We start from the raw sequence: 14,226 nt of genomic DNA on the forward strand, positions 1-14,226 counted from the left end.
TAGTCTGCCTGTCAAACTAACCAAATCCATATACAGACTACATACAGCTCACAGTCTGCCTGTCAAAAGCCAGAGTGAATTCCGGGCACAGGCTTCAGGAGCTCCTAACCTCAACACAGCCACCATCCCTAACATTACGTGGCTGTGTGCAGTGACGAGTCCTCAGGGCTCTGACCCTTCTTCCTGAGCCCATGCGGTCTGCACAGTGTCTGAAGGTCCTCTTCAATTTGAAATCTTGTGCCCAATGTCCTGGCTCCTGGCTCTATGAGAAGTACCAAAGAAGTGCATTCGAAGGGTGCTTGTGACAGAATCCAATGAGACGTGACTTCAGGGAGGAGAGAATTCATGCCTCTGACACATGTTCTCTGGGGAGGGCTCAGTAATGACAGCGCTATCGTGAGCTGAGTGGGGAAGTGAACACTACTCAGTCTCATTCTGTGCCCGGAGCAACATGGGGAAGCCACTCTGACCAGACTCCGGGAGGGACAGGCTGATGCTTTTAACTGCTAGGTCCAGTGCAGCAGAGATACACTGGAGCAGGGCTTAGCAGCCTCCTGGGTTGTGGGGGCACAGCAGCTCCAGGGGCCAGAGGAATGAGCCTGACCTCTGCAGAGAGCTGTCTCACTGGTCTCTGCTTGCTCCAGTGCCCCATCCCATCTCTCCCAGCTGTCTCCTTGCCACCAAAACAGTTGAGAAACTAAGTCACCAAGTAACCCCAACCTTCAGAGGAGCTAGTTGAATGGTTCCCCGTGCCTATGTCTAAGTGCTGCTCTTTGTTAACATGCATTAGTGCTTTGTGAATGGTTCCCCGTGCCTATGTCTTTAAGTGCTGCTCTTTGTTAACATGCATTAGTGCTTTGCCTGCATGTATGTCTGTGTACAGGTGTCAGGATTTACAGACAGTTGTGAGCCACCATGTGGATGCTGGGAAATGAACCCGGGTCCTCTGGAAGAGCAGTCAGTTTAACCTCCAAGCCATCTCTCCAACTCTCTATTCTAACAGTTAGTGAAATTTAGTCCTCTTGCCTATTGCCTCCTGGGCCCAGTGTGGCTTGCTGACCAGGCTAACCTTGGATGGTTTTCCAATTTGGCATGTTACTTGACAAAATTGTTCCCTGAATATTAGATGTTCCTTGTACCATGAATGAATGAATGAATGAATGAATGAATGAATAGGCCATTTCAGAAAGGCTGTCCTCTTCCCTTGGGTGTCAGGAGCTTTGCTGATCTTTCTCATGTGTCTCAGGCCTGAGGGAGGAGGGACGGTGACTATTACCTCCTTTTTGCCTCCTTGTTGGGCCTTGGGCATCTTAGTTGTGTGTGTTTCCCAGAGTCTAGCCTCTGCACTGCTTCAACCCGGCCCGTGTGTGCTGGGATAGGTTCTCAGCATTTATCACTAAGAAACACTGCAGCCTGAGGCATCTGCTCGTGGGTCTGTTGTTCCAGAATCTCCCTGTATGCTAAACTGGGAGCTCATACCAGCATAGCATTCACCACCTAAGCTCCCTGGAGTCTGAACTGGGAATGAGCCCAGTGTTCTGAGCACCAGATAACGTTCTGGAAGAGCCTAGAATAGCATGACACGGTTGGGCTGGGTGTTGTATGAGAGGGTCATCCTACCCAAGCTGTAGATTGACACGTGAGGTCTTGAGGCACAAGCCCCCACCCCAAGGGACAGCTTTGTTTGGATTAAACTGAATGAGAAGCCAGGCCAGACAGACACGGTCCAGATAGGCGAGGAAGAAGGTAGCCTTTGTTTCCATGAGTCTTCCACAGCGCGTTTATGCCCAGGGAAGAGGAAGACTTTGGTACCTGGCGTAAGCACCTTTACCCTGTAGGTGTGGCGTGTACAGCACAGCCCCCTTTGAGAGACCATCGTGGTCAGTGGGAATGTTCTGCCAGATGCTTGACCTGCCTCCAGAGGGAGCTGGGCATCCGAGCTCCCAGAATCCAGCAGCTTTACACACTGGCCTTTGTCTCTCCTGTAGTTTTGGGCCATGGCTCACTCCTTTAGAGATACCTCGCCGTACCTCTCCCCAGCTCCAGGCATAGGAAGGCCCATGCGTGGGCAGGCTCATCACCACCTCTACCCCTTTGTGATACCTGGCCCTCTTGGAGGCTGGGCATGTAGACCTATCGTCATTGGCCTGTCCTAACCCAAATCTGCCCCTTGAATGGGGGTGAGGAAAAGAGGTGGAGCGTCACGCCCACCTCTGAGGTCCAGGTCACTGCAGAGCTGAGCTCATTCCAGACCTTGGCTGCGCCTCACCACTGAAGGATGCTGTGGACTCTGGGCTCTGCTGTCTGCCACCCCAGGTGATAAAACTCTTCCCATAGTGCTCAGGGCTTGTGTTCCTTCACAAATAGATGGCAGCACACGCATCCCCAGGGAACTCATAGGAAAGGTAGGCAGGAAGGAGCCTTTGGAGTAAATAATTTAAAATCCGGTTATTATATCCTTGAGTTGTGATGGAGAGGGAACAAAGCTACCAAAAACTGGGGTTAGAGCGTAAGTAATGTACATTTACACTCTGCTTCAGGCGGGGGAAGCAGACGATGAAATACTCAGAGCCCATTTCCTGTTTAATTTTTGATGCAAAGCCATCAGGGAGTCGTTCTCCTTCACTCTCAATTTCAGGGGTCCTGAAACCTTGCATTTCTCTGTGGTAATAACCTGTGTTTTCTACTCTGATTGATCAGTGCAGATGGAGCCCACACTGGCTCAGAAGGCTTTCCTCCAGCCCACTGCCTGGGCGCTTGCCATCCTAGGCCAGTTTCCTGAAAACCCAGGCTCTTCCTGGCGGTGACTCAACCAGCAGCTTAGAAAGTCCCTCATCACTCCTTACTGTGTGAGGAGGGAGGCCAGTTCAGATCAGCTGGGCTCATCCTGTTACCTACCCTTCCTGCCTATTCCAGATCAACTGGGCTCATCCTGTTACCTACCCTTCCTGCCTGTTCCAGACCCTCAGTTCTGCTACTCTCCCCAGAGTCTAGAGCCTCCCTGTGGGAAGCCAGTGCAGACACCTCCTACTCTTCCCAACCTCTGACCCTCCCTGGGTAACAACAGAGAGCTGGCGTGCCCGGGTGCTACATGGAGAACCAGTGTACAGTACCGCAGCTGTTGTCACAGGGTTTTATAGACTGCTTTTCCACTTGTCCGTAGCTGAGAATCCCAAATTAAGACTGCAGATTTGGCTGACTGTTAGCTGAGAAAATGCAGCCAGCTCTAATCAGCTGGTGCTTGTGCTCATCAGAGGACAGTTGTTCTGCTAAGGACGAGACTGTTACATAATTTTACAGCTAATAGAAAGTGCTGAAGTCATCTGGTCCGGCCCAGGGAGAGTGCCCAGGTCACCTACCATGCTCTGTGCTTCTGAAAGTGCTTCTCTCCACTGCCTCTCAGCCCAGGGAGCTGGCGCAGGACTGAGGCACCTCTGCTCCGTCTGCCAGTGGCCCTGTGTGTTCTCTGTCGGGCTGCTTCTCTTTGATGGCCCTCGCAGGGCCTCTGTGCTGCCTTTACCTAAACACGGCTCTCTCTGCTGACTCTGTCTTAGTTCATCAGTTTCCACCAAGCTTTTCATGCAAGAAAACAAAGCATGGAGCCCATTTTCTGGAGAGGGAACTGGGTGGTGGGTTCAGTTCCCCCAGAGGTAGGGGTTAGGTGGGGCCACAGGGTCGACTGTGTGGGTCAGAATGCATTTGCCTCCAGTGTGATGGCACAGCAGGCATGTCAGCTTAGACACAAACACGTAGATGCGTGTGCCTTACATTTCTGCTTGGTTCCTAAAGTGTCACGTCAGCCAGCTGCCAGACACACACTGCCTACTTCCCGTTTCCACTTCCCCCAATTTCTACCCTTTCTTCTAACTCCTGAAATTGAAACTTTCCAGTGGATTAAATTCAAGGCATTTTTACAGAATTTAATTGCAATAATTGACTTTGCTGCTGTCTCAACAGAGAATGGATGTCTTTCCCGGTGCTGCGTTCGCTGGCCTGCGGTCGGGGGTTTATTGAACATATGGGAGCTATTTATTGCCCAAAGTTGGAGCCACTTTTGATTATCTCCTGATTGCCTCTTAATTTCATCAGCAGGGAAGGGCTGCATGGGAGTGAGGCTGGGGGGCAGAGTATACAGAGGGGACCAGTGTGGGGGGTGGGATGTAAAAGGAGTCACTTTCTCACCATAAATCTATCCTTTCCTTCTGAATTTTAAATGTCTCCATTCTTGCTTGGTTCTTTATTAAGACATAGAGAAAATGTGCCCCTTTACCCACCAGCATGCGGTCTCATTAGTCTAAATAAAAATAACAAGAGTCTCCAGGTCTCCCAGGAAATTACCAGGGAGAAGAGATTGCTATTCCAGAAACAAAAGCTGCCTTACTGATCATCTCCGATTTCACAGGAGCACATTTCTCCAAGTCGGGAGGGGCCTGGTGAAGATGGAGAAGTCAGCTCAGCACATGTGGCTGTGCACAGTCCGCCGGTGCTGTGCGTTTCTGACTGGTCCTCACTTGGCCCACAGCTCAGCCAAGGCCTTTTCCTTATCTCAGGGTCCCATAGGGACCCCATGAGGATGGTGTCACCATTTTTTACTCCATGGATTGTGAGGCTGGCTACTGGAGAAACGAGCTCAAGTAGAACTATATAGACCCAGACCTGTTGAGTGACCGCTCTATGAGCCCCCTCTTCAGGTGGGGATCAAGGAGGGCAGGGTTGAAGCCAGCCCTGTGGTACATTCTCACCCCATTGTCTTTAACCCTACTCAGCTCTGAGCAAAGGTTGCTTTCATTTTTCTCTGAAAATGCATGTTAAAGGCCTGCAATTTGAAGTGCCCACAAGCAGTCTGGCTTTGCTCCCTTCTAATGGTGGGGCACAGCAGGAGCCTTGGAAAGGCCGGCAGAGTGAGTTGAGTGAGTCGTGACTGTTAGTGTGACACTCCTGTAGCCACAGAGGGGCCAGGGTCTGGGATTGTAAGAGGATGCTTAGTAAGACCGTGTGAAAGCTTGGGACTCGAGGAACTGGCTAGGAAGTATTGGGTATTTCAGACATGCTTGTCCAGTGCTAGAGTCACCAAGAAGGTAAGTTTGTTTAGAATGTTTAGAATGGCACTTGAGAGAGAAGCATGCTAGCTCCGAAGGGACAGCCGTCGGAGGTGCTAGAAGTGGAAGACCAGGAGGAGCTTCTTTTGTCCCAGAGGACACTTGGCGTGCAGGACAAAGCATTGTGACAGGGAAGCCATTTCCAGAGTTGCTTGTGCAGCCACCCCGGGCTGTCGCACAATGTAGGCAGTGTACTATTGCTAGGAAGTGTGACCATCTACCCCAGGGGACGATTAAGTAAGGGACACCTGGGGTTCCACTGTGACCACTCTCAATGCCTCTCAACTGACCCCTGGTCTGGTAAGGCTGCCCTGTGGTCTCATCCTGAAATCCTTGGGTCCACATGCACCCCACTGTGATCACAGGACTCACAGGATCTGCGGCTGTCACCCTAGTCATGACATGCTTGACTCCCTTTGTCCACCCTACCCAGGCCTCAGCCACTGCTCCTCTCTATTGCCCAGAGATGGGAAACCCCAAACTGCCAGTCAGAATAAATCCTTCCTCCCCAGAATTGTTTCTTGTTAGATGTTTGGTCATAGGGCTGACAAAAGCAGCTGGTAACTCAGTAAAGAGGAAAGAGCGCGGGTTGGGTCCTCAGCTCCTGCAGTTTTGTGGGAAGCTGTGGGAAGCCACTCCAGCAGAGGGGAGGTCTGCCTGCACGACAGGTAGGCCAGGCACTCTGGTCAGCGCTGTTATCACGGGGGCAGCCAGGGTGAGTCTGGATTCCTGGAACTGTGCACAGAGTGAACCCACACCCAGTCAGTCAGAACCGGGGCTGTGATACAGTACACACTACTAGAACTTTCCTTTGTGACCAAGTAACCCAGGAGGATGAACAGGACCATGCCAGTGAGGGTTCATGTTGGTTTCTTGTCTCTGCACTCACGGGGAGACTGCTGCCAGGCTTTCCTCTGTTAAAACTGTAATAAGAAATCAATAAAATTATACTGTTGCATACCCAGGCCAAGATAAAACCTGTCTGCACTCTCTTGTCTGTAGCCCCAGTCCACACTCCTGTCCTGTCCTGCTCTCCAGTCCTCTGAAAGTATGGGGGAGGGGCACCTGGCAAAGAGCCTTATGTAAGCGCAGCCAGCCTGCTCCCAGACACTGAGTCCCCATGTCCCCCAATTATGTAAGAGGATGTGTTTATGAAGCTGCATAAGTCGGCCTACAGTGTCTGAGCCCGAGTTCCAGACGCTGGAGCAGGGGGTGGGCATCCACCTGGTGGGTGTCAGGCAGAGCTCTCAGCTGAGCACAAGACATGTTGTCAGGGATATGCTGGCCAGTGTCAGTAGTAGTGCCCAGTGCCACAAGAGGTTAAGGATGGCCAAGCCTTTTTCAGTCAGTTTAGGGTCACCAACATAGCCCTTGCCTTCTGTGCCCAGGCCAGGTCCCAGCCATGAAGACAAGAGGATGGTGGGGCCTGGCCATCCTCACAGTCCAGGGTATAAGGCAAGTTGGCACCACCTGCCTCCTGGGGCAGCAGGTCCACAGCCAGGCCACCCGCCCCAGCCCTGCCCTGCTGACTAGGCTTTTCTAACAAAGCGCCTTTATCTGACCATGCCGTCCCATCAGCTACCACAGGAACCCCAGCTGTCTGGAGCAAGCAGCTTGTATGTTAGGGATGGTCATAATGGAGTCGGGAAGCCCTGTAGGGGAGCGAGAGTTCTGCCGTCCTTTCCTCTTCTTTCTGAATAGGAGCTTGTCACACTAGGCAACTAGAGTAAGCCACGGTGCCCAGTCACCTCCACTTTTCTCTAGGCTTCCTGGGTGATTCTGCCAAAGACCCCCCACGCAGCCCTTCTTGGCTGAAAGGTGTTTGTCCCCATTGGCCTTGTGGTTCTTCCCTGCGAAGGCCTGGTGCAAGGCTGCTTCACTAACCCCGTGGGTGCCCTCTGTTCTCTCCCCAGGCAGGCCTGGGATCTTGCCGTGGACATTTGCCTGTCTCAGCTGCCAACCATCATCGAGGAGGGCACTGCCTTCAGGGTGAGTCCCCACTTCAGGGAGACCCCTCCGTAGAGGACCCTGTGATTCCATTGCAGACACCTGGGCTTCACGTAGCACCCAGAACTTTGGGTGTCAGGGATTTAGCTTTTCGCCTACCTAGAAAAATGGTACAGCTTCAGCTTACAGAGTTTTCAAGATCGGGTCATCCAGGGACTCAAGTTAGGTTTTAAAATGGTTGACCTTTTCAGGGAGAGGTGAAGTTTGAGACAGGGTTTCTCTGGCTGTCCTGGAACTAGCTCTTAGGCCAGGCTGGCCTTGAGCTCACAGAGATCCGCCTGCCTCTGCCTCCACCACTACCTGGCCTGAACTTGCAGTCTTTTTTTTTTTAATATTTATTTATTATGTATACAATATTCTGTCTGTGTGTGCCTGCAGGCCAGAAGAGGGCACCAGACCCCAGTACAGATGGCTGTGAGCCACCATGTGGTTGCTGGGAACCGAACTCAGGACCCTTGGAAGAGCAGGCAATGCTCCCAACCTCCGAGCCATCTCTCCAGCCCCTGAACTTGCAGTCTTAAGGAACAGCCACAACGTCCGAGTGATTGCATTGTTACTGACTGCCCTGAGTCCATGGGGAGCTTTCTTTAGAGCGCTTCTTGGGCTCAAAAATAAATTAACTGTAGGTATGAGGTGCTTCTGGTGAACTGAAAATGTAAATCTGACTTGCGGGAAATATCACAGGTCCTCACTTATCACTGCAGATGATTATGTACAGACAGTAAGAAGAGTAGGTATTCTGGTGTGTGGCATGAGAGGGGATTTCCCTCATTTCCATCATTAACCTGGACTTTTGAAGGCTGTTTTATGCTCTGCACAAATTAGCTTTCTCCATTCGACTTCTCTCCTCCCCCATTAAGGAGCTTGTTTCCTGCTGGAGCCTGTTCGCAGGGATTAGTCTAGGGGGCTCCTGGTGCCTAGGGGTGCATCTCAGTCTCAGACCACACAGGGGAAAGTTGAGCAGCTGCATGGGCCTCTGGTCCTCCTTGCGGCTTGTACAGTGGGTGACACTGCCCAGAGCCCTCTTAGCTTCTCAGAGACTCTTTGGGTTTTGCTTTGCGGAGCATTTGCTGTGAGTGAAGCTCCAGGTCTGACTAAAGGCCTGTCCCTAACCTCAAGAACACAGGGCACAGCACCAGTTAGAAGTTAGGGACCTAGATTAGGGAATGCACAGGAACGCAGAAGTAAGTCAGACACTTTCATGAAGCTATGATGACTTAAGGCCTGGGGTGGGTGTTTGGGCTGTCAACAACACAGGGGCCACCTCACACTACTCAAGAGGCCATTGGACTTCAGGGCCAAGAGCCAGGCAGTGTTTCTGTGGGTCAGTAAGACAACCTCCCTGAGCTTTGGTTTCCTCACTTCAGTGTTGTTGCTTGAGGCAGGCTTCTCTACGTAGCACTGATTATCCTAGAACTCACTATGTAGACCATATTGGCACTGAATTCACAGAGACCTGCTTGTCTCTGCCTCCTGAGTATTGGACTAAAGGCATGTATACCAACACACCCAGCTGGTGCCCTCTTTTGAAGGGGATTCTGGAGAAACCCAATTCTAGGGGCTGTGTTTGATGGCTAAATGAATTAGCATTCTTACAGTGCTTAAGATAGAATCCACAAATTTGTTAGGACCTCGTGTTCTTACATGAGTTAGCATTCTTACAGTGCTTAGGACAGAACTCACACATTTGTTAGGACCTCGTGTTCTTACAGAGAAAACTGGCCACTGACAAGTGAGCAGTGTGTGTCACCTTCTGTCAGGTAACCAGGGCTATGTCGAGGAGCCTGCTCCATAATCAAGCCTGGGCCCGTGGACGCACTAGCACACTACACTCCTGGTGTCTGTAGGCTACGCTAGCTCCCCGGATGTGCCCTGAGGTTGAAATGATGGGGCGAAGGTTTTTAAAGAAGATCTCCTGGTCTCTTTTGTCAATATTGTTGTACTCTTTATTGCTTATTTGGGAAGAGGGAGATAACATTTTATTAGAGAAGCTTTTAAGCCTGGAGCAAAGTTGGAAGGACTCTAAAGCCAGCGGCCCTGCTCCCTCCACTGAGTTCTATGGTAGCTTTTATGGCAGCTGCCTCCCCCTCTGTTCCTTACCCAGCATGCAAACTAAAATGGCCCTCGTGCTTCCCCAGGAGGGACAGGGACTCTTGGTACAGCTGGATGTCTGGAAAACCCCATCAAAATGTCAGTCTTGCTGGATGGTTGTGGCGCACACCTTTAATCCTTTACTCAGGAGGCAAAGGGAGGTGGATCTCTAAGCTCAAGGCCAATCTTGTCTACAGAGCAAGTTCCGAGATAGCCAGGGCTACACAGAAAAATCCTGTCTCAAAAACAAACAAAAATAAAACAAAGAATTAAGTGTTTTTGTCTTCAGATCCTGGCTTCCCTCTGCTTAGGAGCTGAGAACTGAGCTCCTAGGATAGCGCACTGTGTTGTGTTCCTCAGACTGAGTGCTTCTGTTCTAAGGCCAGGTGCCTGCCAGGGTCTCACTACGTTACCTCTAACCTAATGGATCAGTATACTGCATTAAGGGAACATAGGGTGTCAGGTGCAGGGGCAACTGACCTGGACCATGCTCGAGCTTTTTTATTTTAACTCTCCACCTCTTTGGCTGTACAGACTACATGTAGAAAGCCCTCTGTGTTGTAAACACCAGTTTAACACTCTCATATCCAGCCCCCATATCCAGCAGTCACACGGCTCTTTCCCTCTGCAGCCACTCGCCTATCTGCTGCCATGCTAGAGTACTGCACGGCATGTGCTCTTTGTGTCTGACTGTCTGCTCAACAGTGCCCTTTTGATACGCCTAACGGTGTCTGCTAGCTACAAAATGGTTTTCCATCCCATGGCCAGTGTGTTTTGAGTGTCAATCAGTGATCCTCATGGTCAGTGCTGGCTGGCCCAGGCCCAGTGACTGTGCAGCTTGAGACAGAGGGAAGCAAGTCATCCTGACCTGTCCATTTAAAGTGCTGCTATTGTAAGATTTTACTTGTTTTTTACCATGTTAGACATGATATTTACCTTCACTTCTGGAATTTGGGGGCAAGTACTCTCCCAGTGTTTCCTCTAAATTTTGGGTTCACTACAAAAAACCCTCACTGACGATGTTCTGGTTACTGCCCACCCACGTGTGTGCTTGGGCAGCCCAATGCTGTCTCCTGGGGTGCTCGTAGGACAGGACCAAGCTGCATGTGGGTTTAGTAGATGTTATTGGATAGCTGTCCACAGTGTCTTTGGCTCATAGCCCTTCTGCTGTGCAGGATCTGGCTCCAAGGGAATGGTGACATCACGTGTCCCCAGTGCTACCAGCACAGTTTCCTGTTCTCTAGCAGACCTGTCTTTTATAAATCTTTCTGCTGCGCTAGAGTGGTTCTGTCCTGTCCTTTGTCTCACTGTAAATATCTCTTATTCTGCAGACTGTATTTTCATGTTTTACCCTTTTTTTTCTTGTTGAGGAGACATCTTTTGTTAAGCAAATTACTATTTATTAAAATTTTGTTGATGGTTAGGATCTTTGTTGTCCTGTCTAAGGCCATCTTGACTTACCTGAGGCGAGCACCCCTGAATGCTGCTGTCCCCCCTTCTAGAGCTTTGGGTTGTCCATGTGATGCCCAATCTGAAAGCCATCATGCTGGACCTGGTGACTGTGTCTGAGCTACTTCTGGCTCCTCTGCTGTGTCCAGGCACCACAGTCACAGTTTTGATTCTGAGTATTTATTTAATTTATTTATTACAAATGTTGCCAAAGCTGCTAGTCTGTTCTCCCACCATGTCCTTTCCCCAATTTCCCCAATTCCTTTTGACCTTTTGTGTTTCCATGCCAATATTATAGTGACTGTTCATTTCCTCAGAGAACCTGCAGGACTTTGGCTGAGGTGGAGAATACTGACATTTGTGTAACACTGAATCAGCACCACTAAATTCTGGTTTTTTTTTTTTTTTTCACCCTTTAGTCAGGCTTTCTATTGTTGTAAAGAGATACCATGACTACAGCAGTTCTTATAAAGGCAACTTTCAAAATACAAAAATTTAACTGGGCTTAGCTTAGCATTTAGAGATTCAGTCCATTAGCATCATGGAGAGAAGTGTGGCAGCCCGCAGACAGACATGATGCTGGAGAAGGAATTGAGAGTTCTGCATCTTAATCCAAGGACGACAGGAAGTGGTCTGAGTCACTGGGGGTAGCTTGAGCATATGAGACCTCAAAGCCTGCCCTCCCCAACAGTGACATACTTCCTCTAACAATGCGGCACCTCCCACTAGCACTCAAGCACATGAGTCTGTGGGGCATACTTATTCACACCACCACAACTATGACAGTCGGCCTACAGTTCAGTGCACTCATCTTAAAACCTATTGCACACGTCTGTCCTCAGAATCAACCGTTATAAGTGATGAGTTTTAACTAGTAAGGAATTAAAACCACGTTCAAATTGGTGTTTATCAGGATAGGGAGCAAGGACAGGAAGAGGGTACCAGACAACAGGAAGCCTGGAATAGCAGCTGAAATAGAGATCCTTCTGCAGGCTCTAGTTTTTTTACAGGGGTGGTAACTTTGACTACTGAGCAGATCACCATCAGCTCTCACTGAGCAGACTCAAGAGGCAAAGATACCCAGGCTCGGGTCATTAGCCCCAGCAAAGGGAGAGCAGAGGAGGACAGTGGCCAGCCTGGTGACAGCAACCATGCCGTAAATCTGGCTGGATTAGTTCCTGTCAGTGAGCAGGACTCTGCAGCTCCTGGCTGACTCTCTCACTTTTGGTTCTGTGCTCATGGGCATATTTTAGACTTACAGCAGATCACCCTATTTGCCATTTATCCTGGAAGATGGGGCTTGCAGTTACAGCTATATGCCTTGCCTTGATCCCTCAGCCACAAGACCCAGACTTCCTTTCTCCTGTCCAGGCTGTTGACAAAGCCTGTAAGACCTGCTCCCACCAGCTCTGCCCCTCATGGTCACTGCCTTGTCAGGACTGAGGGGTGAAGGTGGTGTAAGGAAACCGGCCTCACTAACCAGCTCTTTGCTTCTCCTACAGCACAGCCCGTTCTTTGCTGAGCAGCTGACAGCATTCCAGGTGTGGCTCACGATGGGCGTGGAAAACAGAAGCCCCCCAGAGCAGCTGCCCATTGTCCTACAGGTCAGTCACTTCCCACAGGCCTAGACTGTCTGAGGCATCTGTCCTGTGTGTGTCCTAGGCACAAGAGGGTCTGGGCAGTAACGGTTCCCCCGCCCCCGCCCCACAGGGGCTGTGCTTCAGTCACATGGCCCATCAGTGCCTCACATCTGATCTGAAGTCAGTAGATGCTTGCTTACTCCCAGTGGCCTTTTCTTGGCAAAGCCATTGAATTCCCTTCTTCCTCCCCCATTAAATATAAACTGGGATAGGTCACCATGCCCCCACCCCCTGCTTACGAGTCAGGAACTGATGAAATGCTACTGCCAACGAGCTTCGCTTTGGGGCAGGCTCTTGGCATCACTACCTTCTTCTGTTTGGAAGGACATGAGATACGAATTTGTCCTGTGAGAGACGGGTGAGTCCACCAAGCAAATCCTAACTGGGCCACAGCACTCATTCTCCTGACCAGCACCAAAGCCTCACAGATGGGCCAGGTGCCATCAGCCTTCCCATGACGGGGACCCATAAGAAGCAGTACCTTCTGGGGGTATCTGTCATTCATGTGCTGACTGGTCTGGTTGTGGGGAACCCATTTACTGCTTGCTGACTTTTGGTTACCAAAATGGCATGGGATAGGAATATGAATCATGGATTTGTCATCACAGGTGGGTAGATAACAGGTCACCAAGTTTGTGTCTGTGAGAGAAACTGGTGAGCTGGGTTGTGACTAAGAAAAGCCAGACCAGACACCGAGGACTTGTGACTTACTGTGATTCCAGAAAATACTACTTACCACGTAGCGGGGGAGGGGCAGCTCTGTCAGAGCTGTGGAAGTCATGCGAGGGTACCGGCTTGGAAGGGTAGGGAGCCTGGAGGGATAGAGGTCAGGCTGCCCTCCAGATGGGAGGGACAGACCTTGCCAAGGGCCACTGATAGGGCCATCACTCTCCAGAGCTCTTACCAAATTACTTCCCTCTATAAAACGCACCGTGGGTCTGATTTCCACCTGTCCAAGAACATTGGTCTTGCTTCCTTCCAAGAAGGGCTTGTGCTTGCTCATTAGGGCTGCTAACCACATTGTGATGGACGACCATCCATCTTCACTGGGCCAAATGCTCAGAGCAACTGCAGCTCAAAAATCCCCCCCATAGAACACAGTGAACCTTCCTGCCCAGAGTCTCTCCCACAGGGCAGCCAGCCTAACAGCCTCGGTGGCTCACATACCCCTTCTAGAGCCCCAGGAATCCGAGCTGGCAAGAAAGAGGCAAGAAAGAAGAGTACACGTACATGTAAAATGGTAACCATGGTCTGTTCCTGCTGAAGTAGGGACCTTGAAAGAATGACATGGGTCAAACAGGAGGGAGTTGTATTGTTACTTCTTTTCTGACATTATGAAAATAATTATCACTGCTCCTCTTATGTATGTCTAGATTAGTTTTAAGACTGTCCTGGGATTGCAAAGTGATCTTTAAGCTATAGCAAATGTTTTCCAAACAGAGTAACAACAGCAACAGTAACAGTCGCAGGACAAAGCCTGGATCGCTGAGATGCCCACCTGATGCCAGGAAATGGCAGCAAAATGCTGGGGGCTCCTTTCAGGTCACCTGGGTCACCACACAGCTCTCTTCAGCCTGCCTCTCACTGTGGCAGCAGAGCAGAGCAAAGTTGTCCTCTCCACAGCAGGCTGCCGTGCCAGGCCTTAATCCAGTGCTCTGGGGTCTGGCAAACAGTAAATGGCTTTATCGACTCACTCCGTTTACAGCCCACACTCTCTCAGGGAAAGGGAAGACCTCTAGAGCCCATCTGATGCTAGGCATGGGGAAATGGCTGTGGGAAGAGCATTAGAATTGTCCGTGTGGTCTTTAGGAAGATGGAAGCAGTGGGTCCTCCACCAGGCGCACGGCTCTTTCTCCCCGGCCAGGCTCAGCCAGACTCGGGGAGCCTGATGAACAGAGCTAGGAAAGGAAAAGAAAAAAGGTAAAGGCTAGGAGTCACAA

The 14,226-nt window shown here is 50.5% G+C and overlaps 1 protein-coding gene across 5 annotated transcripts in view; it reads left to right on the forward strand.

Moving 5' to 3' along the window:
* The window catches only part of Rptor (regulatory associated protein of MTOR complex 1), a 283,595-nt gene that overhangs the window by 201,880 nt on the left and 67,489 nt on the right, over window positions 1-14,226 (forward strand). For all 5 annotated transcript variants that reach the window (XM_050140239.1, XM_050140240.1, XM_050140241.1 and 2 more), the window contains 2 exons: window positions 7,013-7,088; window positions 12,149-12,250. In XM_050140239.1, the coding sequence (XP_049996196.1) occupies window positions 7,013-7,088; window positions 12,149-12,250 (178 nt within the window). The remainder of the gene's footprint in view (window positions 1-7,012; window positions 7,089-12,148; window positions 12,251-14,226) is intronic.

Source organism: Alexandromys fortis, unplaced genomic scaffold (genome assembly GCF_014885135.2).
Source record: "Alexandromys fortis isolate MF-2015 unplaced genomic scaffold, M_Fortis_MF-2015_v1.1 scaffold_39, whole genome shotgun sequence".
NCBI classification, from domain to species: Eukaryota; Metazoa; Chordata; class Mammalia; order Rodentia; family Cricetidae; genus Alexandromys; species Alexandromys fortis.